Here is a 23,906-nt window from a genome sequence, read left to right as displayed (position 1 = left end):
TATCTTTTTAATTTACGTTATAAGATTGTTCTTGTTGTAATGTTGGTTGATGCATGTTGTGGAGTTCTTGAAGTGTACCTTTTAAAGCATTCCAATTTTGTTCAACACTATTGAAAGTAAGGAAAAAAGTTGGTGGTCCTAATTGGCATATCATTACAAATACATTTTTCTTTAGTTGGTGTATGTAGTCTGGTGATATTCTTATTCTTTTGAAGTCAACATAGCCAATATTTGATTTGAGAAATTTTTCTAGGTTTGGTTTATGTTTGACTTCTTTTGCTAGTAGCTTTCTACCTTTCAATTTACCTTTCTAGATTCTAATCCACGTAGTATACAATAATTATTGTATAATTATTTTGATGGTTTTGAAAAATAGGCTGGTTGTGTGGTATGAAAAATGTCTTTGTGAATTTGACAATTCCCATTGTGCAATTTTTTGGTAGCTAAATCTTTTGACAATGTCATCATCATGTGGACTGTCAAAGAAAAGTGTGGGAAAGTTCATTTCCTCAGCATATTTGTCTTTAAAGATTCCAATAGGGTAATTGTCTTGTGTAGGTGCAATTTCTATGATTTTATCTTGCATTCTATGTATACATGTAGATTCAGTGAATCCATGTATCAAAGTTTCAGATGGATCTTCTTGTTCTAAGTCACTTTCTGACTCAATTTCAGTTGTACTAATTTTAGTATTGTTTTCATTTTCACTATTCCTTTGTAGAGCTTGTTTCCAGTCATTGCTTATTTCAACATTTTCCATTCTGAATAGTGTAGTTTTTTGTTAACTGGTCAAGAGCTTGCATAATCATATTTGGTTGCACCATTCGTTTTTGAAATACATTTTTATATTCCAAGCCTCTTTTTAGAGATATAACAATTGTTGATGTACTGCCAACTGATTTTGGCAATGCTTTTTGTTTAATGTTCATGTTAACTAGAACATTGATGATAGAACGTGTTAATCCCATTTGAAATGTTTTGTATCCTAGTTCCCAAATTTGGGCAAATGCAATTCTAAGTGAAACAAGGCGTTCTTCTAGTTGTGATCATATTTGTACATATTACAATGGTTTATTGGTTTGGATATTATGTGGTGTAGCATAGTTAGGTACAACTGATTATTTTAATGCAATATGACATATGTGACAAATTGAATTTGCTAATACAACATTATTGGATTTGAGTAGTTTGTTGTATGTATGTTTTTGTTTTTTTGTGAAAATTTTAATGTCTTTGTTGAAACATAGTATTTGGCAAATTGAACATTCATGTTTTGGTGTGTCTAGGATTGTACTTTGGAAAATTTGTATTGGTGATAGTGTTCTCCTCTTTTTCGAACTTGTACATATTGGTCTATGGTTGTTTTGCATTTGTTATTGATCTTCGGAATTCAAGATTGTCTTTGTATGTTCCACTTTTCGTGGTTCTACTAGTTCCATTGTTTCATGTTCTTTGGTACTTCTAATCAATTACTTCAATTGGCACAATGAAAATATTGGTTGGGAGTTGCTTTTTAGTCTGTTGTCTTCTTCAGGTGTAGTTGTGTTGATATTTTCTGGGCTTTTCATTTTTTTACTTATGTTACTATTTTTTGACCTTTTCCTTTTTGTACATTTGATTAGTTTTTCCTTTGTATTAGTTTTGATATATTTTTCAACTTCTCTCAGTGTTATGCTTTGTTGGAATTGCAGATTTTGTGTTTTGAATCTTAAAAGTGGTTCAAAATGTCTTGTAAAAGAATTTGCATCATGGAAGAGGATGGAATATGATTCTGTATTTGGTAATGGATTGGAATGGTAGTACATTTTCCCTATGGACATTGACTAGAGACATATTTGTATATTTAACCACTTGGATAGCCATTGTATACAAAATATGTCTCCCCTAATCCAATCTCTTGGTCAGTTGTAGTTGGTTTTGCAGGCAGTCGCATTCTTCGAATGTATGTCTTGAGATCTAGTATTTTGTGTAATTCATATAGAGTTTGAGGATTTAGTTCATAGTCATATGAGTTGATTGCTTCTATTTCACCTTTTGCAAGGCAACTAAAGAAGTAGTCAATGGTTCCGATTTGCAGTTGCGTTGATTTGTATTGATGGTTTAGTAGATATGATAATGAGTCAAATAAGAAATCTCCAATATTGTATGTAGATATACTTATTCTATATAGTCCTTCCTTTTGTAGTACATTGTCAATGATGACAATTTGAGGTTTGCTTGTAATCTTGTAGTTGTCTATGTCAATAATTTCTGTTTTTTGTTTGTCTAGAGAAATACACAATTGGTGTGTTACTCAATAGGAAGTGAGATCTTGCAAGTATGATGTATATGCAGCTAGAAATTACAAATTTTGTTTCTTTGTTACTAGGAGTCTGTCTCCCTTGTGATATCTTCTCCTAGTTGACAAAATCAATATTGTGAGTATGATATAATTGTAAGCAAACCGATCTTTGTTTTTTATTGTTCGCTAACTATTTTTTCATATAGTATAATTCTTATTTTATTTGACGAGAACTCTCCCTACTTATGATGTCTTCTCCTAGTTAACAAAATTGACACTATCACTATAATATAATTGTCAGGAAAGCAATCTTCTTTTTTTATTGTTACCTAACTAGATTTAATATCAATGCATATTTGAATTTAACATGCTAGATTTTATCATAGTAATTCTTCAAATTCAAGAAGCAATAAAACATCAATTTCAAATTATAGTAATATTTGTCTTCAAAACAATTGTTTCCTTAAAATTTAATTTTGCAACATGAATGGAAATTATAGACTGCTAACTATAAGGAATAGAAAATGTGTGAAAAAACCTACCTTTTAATATGGTGATTGAGAATTTGCTAGACTTGTTCCTTGTGTCAAATGTTGCTGCTATTTGCAATTAATAGTAACATATCAGTATTCATAATTACTAAGAAGTATAAGAATAGAATGAAACATCAATTTCAAATTACAATAATATTTGTTTTCAAAACCGTTGTTTCCATTAAATTTGATTTTGCAACATGATTGCAGGTTACAAATTTAAAGTTATAGTAATACTTGTTTCAAACATACTTTTTCTTTTGAATTTTGGATGCGCAATGGTAAAACAAAATGTAGAGTGCTTGAGGAATATGTACATATTTTCAAATCTATTATATAAACCTTTGCCTTTGACTATAATTAACAACTTTCCTTTTTATTCCTTTTTAGTACTCACAATTGATTAAATAAATCAAAAAAGCAAATGAAACATTTTACATATTTTAGTTAAACTTTTTTTCAAAGTTTTTACTTTCTGAGTATCAAAGTTCTTTAAGATTGACATATCAACAAAAATTCACAAATTGCCTAATAGATGACTGTTTAGATGACATGATAAATATAAAGGAAGACAAATTGTTTAACCCAAAGGAAGAATTAATGAAGGCAATACGAGGAAATTATACATATTTTGACCAAATGAAATCTTATATATACGCTTTAACAATATTTCAAAATTTTATAGAAAATCAGACCATCATATGAAAAATACAATAGAATTTTTGATAGTATTTAACTGGTTACCTATGAAACCAATCAGCTTGGTTTCTTGCAAGTTCTCCCACTATTCTAGAATTGTAAATAATGAATAATCATTAAGAATGGAAAATTACAATATGAAAGTTTGGAACTGAACTCAAGATACTTACAAAAGCCCTCTTGACCTGGAAAAAGAGCTCTTATACTAAAATATCTACTTACGTGAATAAAATGCCAGCCGCCAGCCTGAAAGTACAGTTTGACTGTTAGATGCTATCAATGCTTGGAAAAACTAAATTATAAAAGATCAGAGGAAATGTAAGGGAAAACAAATTGGTTTTTCTTACAAATACATGACAAAATTGCAAAGAAAATTTAAGACCACAGTGCAAAAGACCCAAATAATGTCTTCAAAGTTTTTTTAGCTGCTAAGAATTCTGGTTAGGAGTTGAGTGGTCCATTGAATTAGAATGTAATTATTTTTATTAAAAAATATAATTTATTGCAATTTAAACTCAATGAAAACAAAGATTTTATAATCTATTGTTGGAAGATTATAACACTAGATATCAATTTTTTATTTAAAAGATAGAAACATTTATTTTAAAAAAATCCAGCAATGGCCCAAATAAATAGAAGATTGTAAATTCAAATACCTTTTTAGCAATTAATTAGCCTTTAGACTGAAATATGGGAGGAGCCTGTAACACTGTGGATCGAAAGCTAATGAAAAATACAAAGATAGTGAATAAGAAGAATCATTTTAGTGTTATATGTATATATGTATGTCCATTTGTTATGAGTACATGACAGTTTAATTGGTTTAAAATTAGGATTTATCTGATCTATTACTTTATAGATATATGCAACAGGAAAGAAAAAGAATGGTCAAAGAAGGCCAATTTCCATTGCAAAACACAACTTTTAAGATATTGCAACAATTCTTATATATAAAAAATTGATTGTCTATGTCAATGGGCTAGGCATGCTCTGATGAATTATAATCATATATGCAATATTGCCTTTCAATTACCATGCATGTATCTACCATCTTGCAATGTTTTCTGATGGGATGTAGATGTTAGTAAATTGTGCCTGAAAGAACTTAGCATACTTGACAATTATAATTAACAAAAACTGTGGAATGTATATATCTTTAGTTTGTTATAAAATCTTGGTGGTCATTTGATCCAACTGAAGTATTCTGTCTTTTCACTCAGAATGCTTCACAAGCACCTCTGATATGTTTTTTTTTCCTCTTTCTATTCTTTCTCTCACATTTTATACTTAAATTATGTGTAATTTTAGTAGATTTGTTGCAGAAATTATAACTTTGATCCTCTCACAACCTAGATTATAACAGATTTGTTGTAGATTTGTTGAATATTGCTTACAGTTGTTAATGTTGATAAGTTTACTATGAACTATAGATGTTCGGAGACCATAGATTAAAATTGTAGCTACCTTTATGTTCCTTTTGTTTAGGGCATTTTGTCAAAATTTAAGTTGAGTTTAATTCATTGTAATGTAAGGTTTGAGCATATTATATAAATCTCTATTAATATATTTGATTTATTAGGAGTAATATATTTTATAACTAAATAGACATTGGAGATATCAAGCCAAATAGAAACAAACTATCTGTAAAAAAACTAACACGTGGGCAAAATGGAAGGAGTAGGAGATTTTTTGATAAGTGATGCTGCTCTAGCATGCAGCTCAATGCAACTCCAGTTTGGACATGAAGCTATCCATTCATCACCATGCATAAGCTATTTTTAGTTAATAGTTTTTTTTTGTTTATTCATGCAAATAAAGCATGTACTCCAGCATGCATGAATCCTTAGGACTATTCTTAGTTTTTCTTTTTGCATGAGTTTGTTTTTAGTAAATAAAGCATGTTGTGCATGCACTTATTGTATTCTTAATTTAGGGAGTAGTTTTGTTTTTTTAGTTTGAGAGCCTTAGTAGCTTTCCATGCAAAGCTAGGAATATATTTAGAATTGTAGTTATTATTTATTCTTCTAGACTGCAAATTCATTATATATACAGCCTCTATGTAATTTTTTAATTAAGCTTCAATAGAGATATTGGTGTTTTCTTCTTTTTGTTGTTATTGTTTGCTAATCAGTTGGTTCATAGAGGATAGGTCAGGTTCAAAATTCTACAAGTGGTATCAGAGCAGGTAAAATTGTTTTGGGTTAAAGTTTTATTGTTGAAATTTTTCCAAAGTTAATCATGTCGAATTCTAACCATATGCCCGTTCCAGAATTTGATGGGAATGATTATGATTATTGGTGCATTAAGATGCTGACCTTTTTTATTAGAAAAGATTTGTGGGAGATTATTGAATCAGGTTATCAAGAGCCAACTAATTGGAATGCCCTTACAGGCAATGAAAAAACAACAAGAAAGGAAGCAAGGAAAAGGAATGCTCAAGCTTTGTTTCACATTCAGATAGCTCTTGATAAGAGCTTATTTCCAAGAATATCAGGAGCATCAACTGCCAAAGATGCTTGGAAGACTCTACAAGAAGCTTACCAGGGTAGTGATCAAGTTAAAGTGGTCAAGCTTCAGACATTGAAGCGAGAGTTCAAGAATTTGAAGATGCAAGAAGCTGAAAGTATAAGTGATTATTGTGTCAGAGTCAAAGATGTGGTCAATAAAATGGCTACACTTGGAGAAATTGTAAGCAATGAAGTTTTGATAAAAAAGGTGTTGAGATCTTTGACACCCAGATGGAATCATGTAGCAATAATCATAGAAGAAAGCAAGGATTTGAAAAAACTATAGTTTGATCAACTGGTTGGATCCTTGATGTCTCATGAAGAAAGATTGAAAGATTCTTTTGAAGGTGTAGAGAAAGCATTTTCCTCTAAATTGCTCATCACAAAAAATGAAGATGCAAGCAGTAGTAGTGCCAAAATCAATCAAGGCCAAGGTAAAGGGCAAAGCCAAAATTCTTCAAGAGGTAGAGGAAGAGGTGGCTCAAAAGGAAGTGGTGGTTTTAGAGGAAGAGGTAGAGGCAGATTTGATAAGAAAAATGTTCAATGTTACCATTGTAATAGGTATGGCCACTTTGAAAGAGAATGCAGATTGAAAGAAGGTAAAAGTGCTAACTATGCTCAAGAAAGTAGTGAGAATCCTCCTGATCACTTATTTTTATCTTATGCCAAGGGTGAAAATATTATTAAAGATGTTTGGTACCTAGATTCTGGATGCTCTAACCATATGACAGGAAATGAGAAATTGTTTTCAACAAAGGATGGAAGTTTCAAATGCAAGATCCAGCTTGGTGATGATAAATCATTGGAGGTTGCTGCCAAAGGAGCTATGGAGGTCCAAACAAAAGAAGGTATAAAGAGTATTCATGATATTTATTATACTCCACAATTGAAGCACAATTTGTTAAGTGTTGGGCAGCTATGTGAGAAAAATTATAAAGTAGTCTTTGAGAATAAGACTTGTACTATCTATGATAAGAATAAGGATAATAGGGTGATCACTGTTGTTCCTATGACAAGAAATAGGATGTTCCCCTTGAGGTTTGGTGAACATAACAAAAGTTTGGCAAATATGGCTTATGAGGATTCAAGTTGGTTATGGCATCTCCGGTATGGGCATTTACATTTTCATAGTTTGTGGGTATGAAGAGAATATCTAAGGGTTCGAAACCATTACGATTGTGATAACAATTCACCAATAAAACAAAAATAAATAAATAAATTATATCTTATTTTTTAAGAAAGAAAATAGTTTTTAATCTTTAAAAGAAAATTTCTAATTTTCTTAAAGGAATAAAATAGGTTTTATCTATGTTTAGTGATGGTTGTCATTTTGAGGATATTCTATATATCTTTGTTGTCTTGAGGAATAACACATGTTTTACCTATATTTAGGTATTCAAATTGCAAGAGCAGTTATAGAATTGTAGATTGCAAGAGAAATTATGATAGCAACAATTGTGAGGATTGTAATTGTTTTTTTTGAATAATAAGAATATTGACACCTTGTCCGATGGATATTTTATTGATGTTTTGTCAAGGTTTTACTTCCCATAAATTAGCTTCTTATGTTTGTTCTATTATTCCATTTTATTCTTTTCATTATTTCTTTACAACTAATTTGTGCTACAATATTTGATCTTCTAAGTTTATGCTTCTGCTTACACAATAGAAACAAGGAAGGAAATAAAGTGTTTCAAAAGTTACCATAATCAGTAAGCTAAGACACCATACAACTCTTGGGGTGGAGCCACCAAAGAGGCAAATTTCTTTGGTCCACTAATTCTTACCAAATGAAAGTCTAGATAACTATTTATTTGCAAAGACAAAGAGTATCATGGATTGGGATTGAAGGTACTATAGTATTTCAAATATAGCCTTTTCTCTTGTTTACCTTCATGAGGTTTGTGAGCAGTGAGTTGTGCTTAGAGATGTGAAGGTGGTGTAGAGGCATGCCAACTCATATGCGATCAACACCAAAAAAAACAAATTCTTTGAGTTTATTTGTTTCAAATTTTTAGTTCAATAGTCTCATTGGAATCTTCTTATTTGCTTTACAAAATTCATTATCACCATGTTCAATATAATTCTAAGTTAGGTAATTGTGAAAGATAAAAGAGAAAGTTTAAAATACATAATGGTCACACTGAACACTCAGAAAGCTATATGGATCTGACTCATATATTGGTTTACTCTCTTTTGATATGCACAAAATAGATCTCAAGGAAAAGAACTTGGCAAGCATACAACTAAATTACACAACCTATATCGCCATCCTCCTAATTTGTGTCAAAATGGGAGCTTGAAATAGAGTAAGGACCTCCATTGAAGGAGAAAGAAGATTTTGTCAGCTATTGTATTTGTAACTACCACCGTAGTCTAAATGTATGCAAATTGTGGAAACATAGACAAATACTGTGAACTACTTAAATGCCTCAAAGAAATGTGGTATTGTGGTTTACAATATTTTTAGGGTATACATAAAATGAATATGGGTAGAAGGCTCTACACACTTTTAAGAAAAATGAATTAGCAGGATTATAGATTTCAAAACCTTTGCCTACATCATACGGTATGCATGTGAGTTAATTTTGTAAGTAAAAAAAATTGCATCAAATACAATTTCCAGATGTTAATTTGAAACTATTTAGCAAGAAAATAGACTATAGGGGTTTGAAGGAAAGAAGGCCAATCAAATGACAATTTGAATGACATTGATTGAAAAGCACATTCATCAATTAGCCGACCAAATGAATGCATTCTAAATGTTTTAATACAAAAGAAAAATGACATGCATTTGAAATGTCTTGCATTAACTATTCAACCCTCTAGTGATGAATGGACTCAAAGGAATATGAATTGAATAGAAAGAAAAAATTAGTAAAAGGAATGAGAAAGGACACCAACTAAGGAAGAATAAAAAATGATGGTGCATCTTCATTGAGCAAGGAATTTGATATCCATCAATGTATTCAGCTATTTGATAGAGCTTGAATTGGTGGTGAAAGAGTATGTGTGATACAAGGAGGAAGGGAAACAACGCAAGGTAGCATGGTGAGTAAGTGTGGGTTGAGAAAGTGAGAAAGTGGGGCTTCATAGGGTAGGAGGAAGAAGGCACTTGTGTCAATGGTTGTGTAGAAGAAAAGAGTGAGTTTCAAAATTTGTGAGGAAGGTCATTGAAGAGGTCAAACATAATTGAATTTGTTCCTAATATTAATTTTTAATTTGAAGTAGACTTTGTTGCTTGCTGCAATCTTTTGTGTAATATGAGAGAAGAGAGAATCTACCAATGTAGATTTATGTTTTGTATTTGAATGCTCAAGAGAAGGTTTTTCCTTGCATCAAATGGTATTAGAACCAAAGGTTTTGAGTGTATAGGCAAAGCATCAAACGTAAGGCAGCCTATGCTAGGACCTGAGAGTGGGAAGAGAATAAAGCAGTGAGAGTATGATAGGAGGTTGAGAAACTGGTGGAAGTTTGGAGGAGTCTTGCAATAGTGAGAGCTAAGAAGACTGAAAGTAATTGATGGAGAAAATAAAGAAAAAGTGAGGGTTTTTTATTTGTTAGGTTTTTATAATCCTCATGTTAGAGAAAAGGGGAAAGAAGAGATGGATGACTATATTTGAGAGGAAAGCACAAAAATTGAGGCAAGAGGCATGAGATGCCTTGGAAGGGATAAAGAGAGAGATGAGAAAGGATAGTTGCAATAAAAAGGCAAAAGATATGAGAGCAACTCACACTAGTGAAAAGACAAATGAAGAAAGACAAGAAGAGAAAATGGTTGTAGTGGACCATCAATTGGTGAATGAAAGTGATGGAGAAGAAAATACCTCATAGATTGAGGTAGAAGATGAAGGTTAGAACGTAAAGGTCATAGAAAAGGTTGATCAAGAACCAGAAGAGGATGGTACATTTCTCACAGAACAGATTGTGCTGAGTAAAGATGAGAAAGAAAATGGATTTGAGCTACCTGAAGAAGTTATAGTTGCAATAGAAGGTGATAAAGAAGATATTGTAGTGGCTGAGGAGGTAAATAAGTTTTTTGATTTTGGCAAAATAAAGATGAATAAGGATGAATTTTAAATGCAAGTAGATATTGTATATGAGCATGTCAAAGTTGTAGAAAGTGGAAATGAATGTTGTATATTTGTATGGGGTTGTGGAGTCTTTGTGTGAGGAACTAATAGAGGATAATACCAGTGAGATTTTGTCAAGGAGGTTGGTTGATAGTGGGTTGGATCCCACAAAGGAGAAAAAGAGAGGGGAATGCCTTTGGAAAAGGAGGATGGTATACAATGGATGTGAGTCTAGGAGAGGGAAGAAGAGAAGAGGGCACACTTAGCGAAGGAGATCGGCAAGTCCACTAGCTAAGTGCTGGAAGAGGTGAAGGAAGAAGACTTTTTATGTACCTAAAGTAGTAATGGGGTTTACTGTAGGTTGTTTACAACCAAGAAGATTAGTTTGACTACTTAACCACATATTGTGAAGTTATTCTCACAAATTTCATACCTATCACGTGAGTTTGTTTGTCTCATATTTTGGGTTTAGTGATCTCATTGGTATCTTATTATCAACTTTGCAGAATTCATTCTCACCAGCTTTTATCTAACTCTAAGTTAGGTGATTGTGAAGGATAAAAGGGAAAATTTAAAATATGGAATGGTCACATTTTCAATACTCACAAAGCTATGGAAATTCAGATATCAGTTTACTATCTTTTGATATGCACATATCAACCAAAATAACTTGACAAGCATACAACTAAACTACCCAAACTATGTCGATATCCTCCCAATCTATGTCAAAATGAGAGTTTGAAACAATGTAAGGACCTCCATCATAGTAGAATGAAAATTTTGTCAGCTATTGTATTTGTAACTCCCACAATACTCTACAAGTATGCAAATTATTGAAACGTACACAATGCCCTTGAACTTCTTAAATGCCTCAAAGAAATGTGGTATCATGGTTTATAATGATTGCAGGTTATGGACATAAAAAATTTGGTGAGAAATCTTTAGACACTTTTAATAAAATGAATTGGTAGGTATATAGATTCCACAACCTTTGCTTGCATCATGGGATTGTCATGTGAGTTAGTTTTGTAACTACAACAATTACTGTTAAATTCTATGAGAAGCAAGAATCGAGCTAGGATCTGATGTTGGTCATAGATCAAATGCAACTCCAAGCAATGGATGATCGAAGATCAAAATAGCTGAATGAAGATAAATCTGATATGAGAGAAAATTAGAGATAAAGAAGAGAATTTAGAGAAGACTCTCACTGAGCTATCACTTAACTAGTGAAGGTGAGAGTATATTGCTTATTATATAGAAAAATAATAGCATATACAACCAAGAGGTGCATTAACTCCCACCTCCATAAAAAGTGGGAGGTTTTACCTACTACCCCATAAAAGGTGGGAGGTTTCTACCTAATTGGTAAATGTCAAAACATGTGGCATAACCTCCTTACATGAAAACAAAAAAGGAGTTATAAGAGGTGGCACATAAGGCCAAAAGAGGGTGAGAAACCCAACTACCCCATAACCCACTTAGGAAATGAAAAAATAGTGGTTCTGAGAGGTGGCACAACAAGCCAAAAGAGGGTGTGTAACTCAACTACCCATGTGAGGTGGAGAGTTACACATGTAGCTAATGTATTCCGCCACGTGTCCTCATATTAACCACACCTAATAACCTAAGCAAGCTTAATAATATATGTGTAGGAAAAATAAATAACCCCTAACATAAGGAAAATAAAAAAACCTACACTAACACCCCCCCTTAAGCGTAGCTTAGGTGGGTGAAAAGATGGGTCCCGGCAAATGAGGCCATGTTAGGTACCCATGTACATAAATATCCCCCCCAAAAGAAGAAGCCCCCCCATAAGAGGAATAGACCCCCCTAAATAGAGAGAGAAAGAATGAAGGACTAAGAAGCCCCTCCTGAAGTAGACACCTTTTGCATCCCAAGCAAAGATCGCAAATGAAGGAACTTGCTTTGGGTGAAAGGTTTGGTGAAGATGTCTGCAGTTTGCTCCGATGTAGAACAATACTTAAGATCAATGATGCCTTCTTGAATCAGCTCTCGAATGTAGTGCATATGTATCTCAATGTGTTTCATCCTCTGATGATGAACTGGATTTCTTGAGATCTGTATAGCACTCTGATTATCACAAAAGATAATGGTAGGCTTTCTAATGGGAATACCAAACTCAGTAAGAATATTTTGAAGCCAAATAGCCTCAGTGGTGGCATTGACTGCCCCTTGATACTTGGCCTCTGTCGATGAAAGAGCAATTGCAGACTGCTTCTTGCTCAACCAACAAACTGGACCAGAACCAAGTGAGAAGCAATACCCAGAAGTAGACTTGCGATCCTGAGAATCACCTGCCCAATCTGAATCCGTATATCCTACCAAGTCAATATCCACACCTGCTACATACTGAATTCCATAATTGTGAGTACCCTGAATGTAGTGGAGGATCCGCTTAGCTGCTTTCCAATGCAACTCATGTGGCTCTTGGATGAATCTAGAGACCATGCCCACAGCATAAGAAATGTCGGGTCTTATATGAGTCAAATAAATGAGGCTTCCAACAAGCTATCGATATAAAGTGCCATCAACCAAGGGTGAAGAGAACTTAGCCTCAAGTTTGACCCCTGACAAAAATGGAGTAGGTGCAGGCTTACAATCAGCCATGTGAAATCTGGAGAGCATATCAAGTGCATACTTGGGTTGTCCAAGGAAGATTCTTGAAGATGATTGAGTGATCTCAATTCCCAAGAAGTAATGCAGAAGACCCAAGTCTGACATCAAAAATCTATCATGTGGAGCAATTTTCACTGCTTTGATGGTGGATGAGTGACTCCTTGTGAGTAACAAGTCATCAACATAGAGAACCAGAAATGTGAGAGTTTCATCCTATTGCAGAATGTATACGTTCAGATCAGAATGGCACTGAGTGAAACCAACTATTAGAAGGAATGAGTCCATCTTGGCATACCAAGCTCGAGGAGCCTGTTTGAGGCCATAGAGAGACATTCGAAGTCGACACATAAGTGAAGGATCCTTAACAAACCCCTGTGGTTGCTCCATGTAGATTTCCTCCTGAAGGTCACCATGAAGAAATGCACTCTTCACATCCATCTGATGAACTTCCCAACGATGGGCTGCAGCTATAGCAAGAACAAGTCGGATGGAATTCATCTTAGCAACTGGAGCAAAAGTCTTAGAGTAATCAACCCTTGGAACTTGGGAAAAACCTTTTGCTACCAAGCGAGCCTTATACTTATCAACCGACCCATCCGCTGCAAATTTTGTTTGATAGATCCACTTGCATCGAACAAGTTTCCTTCCCTTAGGAAGAGGAACTAAATCCCATGTGTGATTCCTTTCCAAGGAATTGAACTCTTCTTGCATTGCAACATCCCACTCAGGAACACCTGAAGCTTCTCAAAAGGAATGTGGATCAGAAGCTGAAGCAATGAAGAGATGTGGAGCTTGCTGAAATTGTGACCTTGTTCTTCTAGTATCTAATGGATCACCAAGCCAATCTCCTGCTGACTCAAATGATTGTCGAGCCCAAAGAGGCACTGAGGCTGGAGAGTCTGGGGGAGAATCATCAACCTCTAAATGATGACTATGAGAGGAATGTGAATCCTCATCATCACTGTCACCATCTGAAGTAGAGGAAGAAGACTCCTCATGAAGATTTGGAGGATTAAGATCCTTTGAAGAACTGTCATCATATTGCAATTTCTCCAATGTGATAGTGGATGGAGAAGTGGTATGAGAAGAACTAGAAGAACTGTCCTCAAAATGAACACTCCTCTTAATGAAAAACTCATGAGTAGTGGGATGGAGAAGCCTATACCCTTTGACATCATCTGGATATCCAATAAATATGCAAGGCTTACTCTGCGGATCCATAGCCTTGCATTTTTCAGCTGGAATGTGGGCCCATGGAAGAGAACCAAACACTCTAAAGTGTTTAACTGTGGGTTTTCGACCAGTCCAAGATTGAAAGGGAGTTACCTCCACAACTTTATGAGGAACTCGGTTCTGGATGTAACACGCATAGTTGATGGCCTCTGCCCAATACTGAGGTGCCAAAGACTTGGAGTGAATCATACAATTAGCCATCTCCTTCAAGGACCTATTCTTTCATTCTGCTACACCATTTTGTTGAGGACTATATGGAACTGTGTGCTACATGTTGATACCTTCTGAAGCACAAAACTGTTCAAACTGATTAGTAACATATTCACCCCCATTATCTGTACGTAGAATCTTGATGAACTTCCCAGATTGTTTCTCTGCAAAAGCTTTGAAATCTAGAAAATTTTCAAAGACTTCAGACTTTTGTTTGAGAAAGTAAACCCATGTATATCTGGAAAAGTCGTCAATAAATGTCAAGACATATCTAGCCTTGCTGAAAGATGGTTGTGGAAATGGTCCTGCCAAGTCACTATGTACCAGCTCCAATAGTTGTGTAGCTCTCCAAGCTTTACCATTATCATACTTCTCCTCTGGATGCCTACAAAGAATGCACCCCTAGCAAACTCCATCAGAAAATCGAATAGAAGGCAACCCTAAAACCATTTCTTGTTGACTGAGTTGTTGCAAGTAACGGTAGTTCAAGTGGCCAAACTGTTGATGCCACAAACAACTCACCTCATCTGCATGAGTGAGTAAAACTATCGAAGGAGAGTCAAGAACAAAGTGAGAAAACTGATATAATCTAGAATGATGATCTTCTTTTCCCACAGAAACAGTAGACCCATTATACATTTCGTTGATTACCACTGCATCTGGTGTGAACTCAACTTGCTTGCCAGAACTAGTGTGAGTGATCTGATAAACAGATAGGAGATTAGCTGATAAAGATGGAACACAAAGGACATCTTGAAATGTTCCTTCACCCACATCAACAGACCCTCTCCCATGCACTTCAACAAGAGTGTCATCACCCATTAGGATGGAAGGCATAGAACATGGCTCTAAAGATGTGAAATCATCTTCTGAAAAAGCCATGTGGTGTGAAGCACCTGAGTCAATTATCCAAGAATTTGGTTGTGAAGCAATAGCAACTAGGGCCTTACCCTTTCTTTTCCCCTTACTCTTATCTATGTCCTTAGAAGATCCTTCTGATGAACTCTGTTTGACTGAATCAGGAACCTTGATATTATTCTTTTCAAGAAGATTTGAAAGGTAATCAATTTGTTTCTTTAAACACTTATGTTCATCATGACCAAGCCTCTTCCAATAAGAACACTTGACCTTCTCCTTCTTAGGTTGTTCACCTTTTGATGAAGAGGTCTCATTGTTTGCTTTTGAGGTAGCAGATTTCTGATCTTTCTTCTTCTCTCCTTGGTTCTTTTGTTTCTTATCTTTCTTACTAGACCCTTTCTGTCCTTTTGTGCCTTGAATTACAACTAAGGCATGTGACTTAGAGGGCTTTATTGTACCCATTTGAACCAATTTGTCCTGCTCCCTAGTGAGTTCTGCAGCAAAATCATCTAAAGAAGGCATTTTGAATGTGGTACCTAGGGCACATTTGGTAGCATAGAATGTAGAAACAAACACTGAATAGTTAGGACCAAGCTTAGAAAGAATACTCAAGATCAGTTGCTTATCATCTTTCTTAGTTCCACATTGTTCCAACTACAATCTTATAGACCTAAGTTTAGTGAAGAAGTCTTTTATAGTATCAAAATTGGTTGGATTCAACCCTGTGAGTTCATTCTCCAATTGATGACCTCTTAGTTCATCCTGCTTACCAAAGAGGTTTCCCAAAGTAGTCCATACTGCATTTGGTGTAGTAGCAGATTCAATGTGAAAAAGAAGGTCAAGAGAGACTGACATGCACAATGTACCAAAAGCTTCATCACATTTATTAAACCATTTAATCTTTTCTGCAGCATCTTGAGGTTCAGTTTCAAGTCCCATAATAACATGATGATATCCATGTCTTTTTAGATATATTATCATCTTAGATTTCCATTCAAAGTAATTATATGGTGTTAAAAGTGGAACTGTAGATGCATCCATGATAGCAGAAAAGAAGATTGCAAAGAGTCAAGAAGAGTGCAAGAAAGAAGACACAAGAGACACCCCCCCTTTCCACTAGTCTTTGAAATAACCCCCCCCCAAATATTACAAGGTTGGCACTTTATAATTAGTGCATTTACAAGGCTTTTATCATATTACAATGCTTTCTAAGGCCTTAATGGCCAAAATAGAAAGTTTAAATACATATAAATTTAACACAAAATCTAAAAACATTAGCCTTATAGCTGCTCAATGTATCTTAATACCTTTCCAACAACTATTTGTTTTTGTAAAATAGAGTTGTGAGAAGAAAGATATGATCTATAGAAGGAAAAAAAAAACATGCAGCTGATTCAACCTGCAATATCTAACAAGGAAGGGTAGAATATTTCAATAAGACCTACAATTATGAAGAGTTCTCATTTTCAGCTTTCCGTCAAGTACTCATTTGCAAAAAACTGACACCCGAGGCAAAAGTTATGCAACTTTTAAGAAAGGTTGCTGAATTTCCTTGATAGAAAAAAGGCTTAAGCCTTGTTGAGACTCGATTTCTGCAAAAATTATTAATTTTCTAGAAAACTCCTCCCAAACCCAGAAGTTTTTCGATGCTGGAAACAAAACCTAGAAATCTTTTTTTCTGAAAATGAACGGAGGTTAGAACACTAGGGCCGAAATGAAAACAACTCTAGTAAAATATTTCACTCTGATTTTTTTTACTGTGTTCTCCAAACTCTAAATTTGGTGAAATAAAAGTCACTTATGATTTTCACAAGCCTTCTAAACACTCTGGAAATGCTAAAGAAGCCTCCAATATTACCAAAAATGCTGCAATCACCCAGATCTCAAAGAACAGATATATAAAACCAGATTTAACTAGAAGCTTATTTTCCTTTAAACTGTTCTAATTCTCCAAGTCACACGAAAATGCAGGAGAAGAGCATACTTGGTTTTTAAGAAAAATATTAGCTATCTAACAATCTCAAATCTCTCAAATAAATCAGAAAAGCAATGAGCTATACTAGACAACATGGCTCTGATACCATGTTAAATTCTGTGAGAAGCAAGAATCGAGCCAGGATCTGATGTCGGTCATAGATCACATGCAACTCCAAGCAACAGATGATTGAATATCAAAATAGCTAAATGAAGATAAATCTGATATGAGAGAAAAATAGAGATAAAAAAGAGAATTTAGAGAAGACTCTCACCGAGCTATCACTTAACTAGTGAAGGTGAGAGTATATTGCTTATTATATAGAAAAATAATAGCATATACAACCAAGAGGTGCATTAACTCCCACCTCCATAAAAAGTGGGAGGTTTTACCTACTACCCCATAAAAGGTGGGAAGTTTTTACCTAATTGGTAAATGTCAAAACATGTGGCATAACCTCCTTACATGAAAACAAAAAAGGAGTTATAAGAGGTGGCACATAAGGCCAAAAGAGGGTGAGAAACCCAACTACCCCATAACCCACTTAGGAAATGACAAAATAGTGGTTATGAGAGGTGGCACAACAAGCCAAAAGAGGGTGTGTAACTCAACTACCCATGTGAGGTGGAGAGTTACACATGTAGCTAATGTATTCCGCCACGTGTCCTCATATTAACCACACCTAATAACCTAAGCAAGCTTAATAATATATGTGTAGGAAAAATAAATACCCCCTAACATAAGGAAAATAAAAAAACCTACACTAACAATTACATCAAATATAATTTCCAGATAGATGTTAATTAGAAAATGTTCAACAAGAAAATAGACTACAGGGGTTCAAAGAGAAGAACGCCAATCGAATGGCAATTTGAATGACATCAATTGGAAAGAACGTTCATCAATATGTTGACTAAATGAATGCATTCTAAATGTTTAAATATGAAGGCAAAATAAAATGCATTTGAAGTGCCTTGTATTAACTATTCAAGCCTTGAGTGCTGAATGGACTCAAAGGAATATGAATTGAATAGAAAGGCAAAGTTAGGAAAAAGAATGAGAAAGTACACCAATTAAGGAAGAATAAAAAATAATGGTACATCTCCATTTAGAAAGGAATTTAAAACCCATCAATATATTCAGCTATTTGATAGAACAGAGAATATGTAAATGAACAAATGTGGATTAGTGGCAAAAGAGTAAGTGTGATATCAGGAGGAAGGGAGACAACACAAGGTAGCATGGTGAGTAAGTGTGCACTACGCAGGTTGGAAAGTGGGTTTGCATAGGATAGGAGGAAGAAGACCCTTGTGTGATTGGCTACATACAAGAGAGGGGTAAGTTGCAGAATTTGTGAGTAAGTTCATTGAAGAGCCCAAACATAATTATATTTGTTGTATATAATAGGTTTTAATGTGAAGTAGACTTTGTTTCTTTCTACAATGTTTTGTGTAATAAGAGAGCAAAGATTTGCCTATGTAGATTTTGAAAGGAAGCTAAGGTGCAGAAAACACTTCCTAAAACTAATCTAGTGGGGGAGATAGCGCAAATTTTCTTACAAATCTTTTATTACAGAAATAGAAACACATTCATAGAAAGACAATAAACATGCATAAAGATAAACAATGAACACAAGATATATCATGGGGAAAACCCTTTCGGGTAAAAATCCCCATAGTCAAAAAGAACAGTAATTTGTATTCCAGTAATCAAAAATTTTACAATACAATGCTAGTACTTAGCTTCTTAAATAGGAGTTTACAGCTACAACCCACAACTTGGATTAATTCCGGTAGCATAACACTTCACCTACAAACATTGCATCTCTAACACTCCTCAAGACTACCTTTTATAGAGAAATAAAACTCAAGAAGAAGCTTCTAGATGAATCATCAAATGGGGTCGTGCATAACATTTGGCCCTATTTTTCGGTCACCAAAAATCATGCAAATGACACATGCACATCTCCAAATGACTCCCCATTCAAACCTCCTAAGTTGGGCACTCAAAATTTACTATTTCAAGGTATGAAAGATGCTCTTATGCATCTTATAGCTGTCATAACTTACAACACTTACAGTTGTAAGAGAATCTGTCATAAATGACTATATTTAGCTTATTCTATTACAACTCGCCGTAACCCTCTCCATGCAAAAGGTATTGCCTGCTACTTGTCCATTCTGTCATAGAATCTGTCATAGGCTAGCACTTGTCAAGATCCTTATGTGGGATGCCTACCTCCACATGTGCAACATGTGTCATGCAGTCATCACCAAGTAGGATGCCACCAAGCCTGTGGATCCTACTAGATGACTAGACATTTGTAGGCAATAAATCAAATAATAAATTAATAAATAAATGCATTAGCCAATGTTAATATTTGCAAAGGTTGAGACACCTTAAATAAATAAATACATTGTCTTGTTTTCTTACTGCTTTTTTTCATTCTAGAATTTTAATATATACAAAGACTAACTAAATAAATGAATGGTTAACCAAAGAAGCCCAATCAATAAGTCAAAACTCATCTCAAAACAACCTTTCAATAGAAATAATCAAAAAATACTAAGTAGAGTGCACTTGATAAATCCTTTGTGACTCTTTTATGTATAAAAATGATGATGCAACAAGTCCATTACTTAGTTAGAGATAGAAACATTCAACAATCTCCTTGTTGCACAATAGATGTTGAGAAAATTAAAAAACGTAGACAATAATAAAGTGTATGAGAAAGGATTAAGTCACATTATTTTTACAAATTGGAAAAGGACCATTCAAGAGTCTCTGTTCCCATTAGTTTGATCACCAAAACTGCTACATAAGCCTGAGCACTCATTAAATTATAGATTAGACTCTTGGCGGAACAACTCCACAACCGAAATACTAAACTCCATTAACTCTTAAAAATAGCATGCACACAAACAGCTAAGCCATTACAAACAACCTCAAACAAGATATTGGAGCAATCGATTACCTGTTAGTTTAGAAGAGTTGGTTTACAGCAAATAACTTTTAAACAGTTCATTCCGATAGTAGATCATAAAATATAATCAAAACTTCAAGTAAAAAAATTGCTTACATGAATAAATTCAAAAAGTACATGACTAAACTATCATAAATTGTGGAAATTTCCTAAGACTCAACACAAAATAGAAAAGAAGTAAAGAATATTTGATGCTGATGAAATTTCCTAAGACTCAACACAAAATAGAAAAGAAGTAAAGAATATTTGCTACTAATGAAACTGATTACAATGCTGGTTAAGTGACACTTATTATAAATTTTTCCCTAGTACGAGCTCCGAAAAACCATTACCAAATGTTACATGGACATGAATTTGGGGCCCGGACCATTTCCAATGGAGGGGTAATCTTCTAAATAGTATAAAAGAGGCTTCGAGATAAATTTGTTGTGTGAACCAGTGGGAGAAGAAAATGATGTATGCATTATCGAGATCGATGATACCGATGTACTTGTAATGCCGGACGATGTCGATGTCATAGAAGTTCCATTCACGATCATATGAAACCACCCTACACCAATATAATATGAAACCGAAAAGGACAATCAGATAGTAATCATGCTTGGCCGACTCATCGTTAATAATAATTTGGACGCATAAATAAGGGTAAATGCCCTATATTTTTGCAATGAAAGGGTCACAAATTACACGATGAAAGTCGCGGTATTATCAATGTCCTTGTCGGATCACAATGAGACGTGGACAGTATTTTTTTAATTAATTGAAAATAAATAAAAAGTTGTATTCTGATTTATTCTATTTTTTAAATTGAATAATAAAGATGGTGAATGATAAATTCTAATTTCTACACAGTAATCAATTTGATTGTGTCTGATTGTGTCTGCTAGTCTCAGACAACTTTTTGTTTGATGTTTTCTTTTGTTGCTAAAAATAAAGTTGTACTCTGATTTATTCTATTTTAAAAATTGAATAATAAATATGGTAAATAATGCATTCTGATTTCTACATACTAATCAATTTGATTGTGTCTGATTTCTATATAGTAATCAATTTGATTTTTATATATCCGTGGTAGTTGCCTATTTTGACTGGCCACTTCTATATTTGTGATCCTTTGAACGCGGATTAGGGAGGAAAATTCTGCGTTTACCCCCATTTTGCGGATCTACAACTGTGCCTGCAATGAAGTGACGAAGCGTTTTGTTGTCGACTATGACCCGGTCAAGCCTGATTACTTTTTTATATACGTTCTGCCTTAAGTCTCTCTCAGTCTCGGCACACATACTGCCAGGGTACTCATGGCTCTGATTTCTCTTCACCCTCTGTGCTTCGTTGTTGTCTTTGCTTCGATTTTTGTCGCACAGGCAGGAACTGTCAACTTTACTTTTCCTCCTCAAGACAATTTAGTAAAGTACAACGACACTGTTTTTAAAGACGGTGCGATAGATCTCACCAAAAATGAATACAAGAGTAACCTGGGTTCGAGTATTGGTTGGGCCACTTACAATGAGCCGATTCCTATGTGGGATAGCTCTTCTCAGGCGCTGGCAAATTTCACTTCACATTTTCAGTTCCGCATTCAGCGACACAGTTCTGGCGGGGATGGAATCACTTTTTTCATAGCCCCCTTCGACGCTGAACCGCCTGTCAACTCGTCTGGGAAGTGGCTAGGCCTGTTTAACCGGATAATCGACGGAAATTCATCTAATCAGATAGTTGCTGTTGAGTTCGACACATACAAGAACAATTTCGACCCGGATGACAACCATGTGGGAATCGACGTCAATTCAGCAGATTCTAATGAGACCGTTTCACTGAACCAAACTACAGGCAATTGGCTTGCCAGCGAGACTCTCTCGAACGAGAACAAATGGGACGCATGGGTGGATTACGATGGCGGAGCAAAGCAGATCCAGGTATTTCTTTTATATAACCCCTCTGGTAATACCAGTAACATCTCTAAACCAGGAACCCCAATCTTGTCGTATAAAATAGATCTCAGCAAGTTTGTACCGGAGAACGTCAAAGTTGGGCTTTCAGCTTCCACTGGATCGGCAAGCGAAACCCACACAATTTACTCTTGGAATTTCTCGTCTAAATACTCTTGGGAAATCTCCACTGGAAATGAAGGTTCCGTAAGAGTTGTTTTGATTTCAGTCTTTGCCAGCTTGTTTGTCCTTTGCTGTTTCATATTCGTTGGCGTAAGCTGGTATCGCAGAAAAAGAATGTCCGGTGACGAGGGTAGAGAAGAAAGCGACGTGGAGCTGGACGAATGGTTTGCTCAAGGCCCCCGCAAGTTTTCATATGCTGAGCTCAGTGCTGCCACCAGAAACTTCAGCGACGACGAGAAGCTTGGTGAAGGAGGGTTTGGAGGCGTGTATAAAGGCATTTTGCCTTCCACAAATGAGTCCGTGGCTGTAAAGAGAATATCCGAGGGTTCGAAACAAGGAAGGAAAGAATATATTACAGAGGTGACCATAATTAGCAAGCTGAGACATCGTAACCTTGTACAGCTCTTGGGGTGGTGCCACCAAAAGGGCGAATTTCTTTTGGTGTACGAATTCCTGCCGAATGGAAGTCTGGATAACTATTTATTCGAAGAGCAAAAGGTTGTCATGGATTGGGATCGAAGGTACAGCATTGCATGTGATGTAGCGTCTGCTCTTGTTTACCTTCACGAGGATTGGGAACAGCGTGTTGTGCACAGAGACGTGAAGGCAAGTAATGTGTTGTTGGATTCTGATTTCAACGCAAAGCTGGGAGATTTTGGCCTGGCTAGACTGGTGGGACGCGATCATGCAGCCTCTCATACGACCGTGGTGGCGGGGACATATGGGTACCTGGCACCCGAATGTGTATATACGGGAAAGGCCAGTACAGAATCTGATGTGTTCAGCTTTGGAGCCGTCACTTTAGAAATCGCCTGTGGGAGGCGACCGGTGGATCGGAGCTTGGATAAAAGACTGGTCGAATGGGTTTGGAATTTGTATAGCCAGGGGAGGCTCTTGGATTCAGCAGATAAAAAATTGGAAGGGAATTTCAAAGGCAAGGAAATGGAGCGGCTGCTGTTGCTGGGATTGTTGTGTTCTCATCCTGATCCAAAAGCGAGGCCTAAAATGAAAGAGGTGGTAAAGATTTTGAAATTTGAAGCCCAGTTGCCAAATATTCCTCTGAATTTGCCTGTAGCTGTATATGACAGTGCCATCCTTCACTCGTCGTCGATGCCGACCGGGTATGGAACTTCTATGACGTCGACCTCATCCGGCATTACAGGTACATCTGTATCATCTGTATCAGTTTCTTCTCCTTCTACTGGTTCGCGCACCGAAGTCATGTCCATGCCTTTTTTATACCATTCAGAACATCACCCCTCGATTGGAAATGGTCCGCGCGCTGAATTCATGTCCATGTAACATTTGGCTAGGGTTTTTTGGAGCTGGTAATAGGAATCATTTATAATAAGCGCCACTTGACCAGCCTTGTAAGAAAGTAAGACAGGCAACGAAAGTTTAGTAGTGGAGCTGTTCATGAGCATGCTATTTTTAAGAGTTAATGAAAGTTTAGTAGTGGAGTTGTTTCATCAAGAGTCTAATCTATAATTTAGGGAGTGTTCAAGCTAAGGTTGCAGTTTTTGTTATCAAACAAATGGGAGTGGAGATATGTAAATATAATGTGACTGGATCTTTTTTCGTACATTGTGTTACTACTTATGTTCTTTTATTTTCACTTTGTCTATAGTACAAGGAGGAAGCTACTGAATGCTTCTGTCTGAGGAGAAGGCACTCTACATCATCATTTCTTATAAATTATAGTGTTACAAAGGAGTTATTAAGTTCACTCTGCTTACTATTATTCAATTATTTTTATTGAAAGGTTGTTTCAGAATGAGTTTTGACTCGTTGATTGAGTTTCTT

The 23,906-nt window shown here is 35.3% G+C and overlaps 1 protein-coding gene across 1 annotated transcript; it reads left to right on the top strand.

Moving 5' to 3' along the window:
• Positions 1–21,219: 21,219 nt before the first annotated feature.
• Positions 21,220–23,685, top strand: LOC131075501 (L-type lectin-domain containing receptor kinase IX.1-like). The gene has a single exon (XM_058012344.2). The coding sequence runs from the start codon at positions 21,291–21,293 to the stop codon at positions 23,403–23,405; it is 2,115 nt and encodes a 704-aa protein (XP_057868327.2). The 5' UTR covers positions 21,220–21,290; the 3' UTR covers positions 23,406–23,685.
• Positions 23,686–23,906: the final 221 nt, after the last annotated feature.

The sequence above is a fragment of the Cryptomeria japonica genome, unplaced genomic scaffold, assembly GCF_030272615.1.
Source record: "Cryptomeria japonica unplaced genomic scaffold, Sugi_1.0 HiC_scaffold_328, whole genome shotgun sequence".
NCBI lineage: Eukaryota > Viridiplantae > Streptophyta > Pinopsida > Cupressales > Cupressaceae > Cryptomeria > Cryptomeria japonica.
The sequence above is the reverse complement of the archived record's forward strand: the minus strand, read 5'-3'. Positions and strand labels throughout refer to the sequence as shown.

What these genes read in the sequence shown, in the direction of transcription:
- LOC131075501 (XM_058012344.2), top strand. Translation starts at nt 21,291, where the DNA reads ATGGCTCTGATTTCTCTTCACCCTCTGTGCTTCGTTGTTGTCTTTGCT.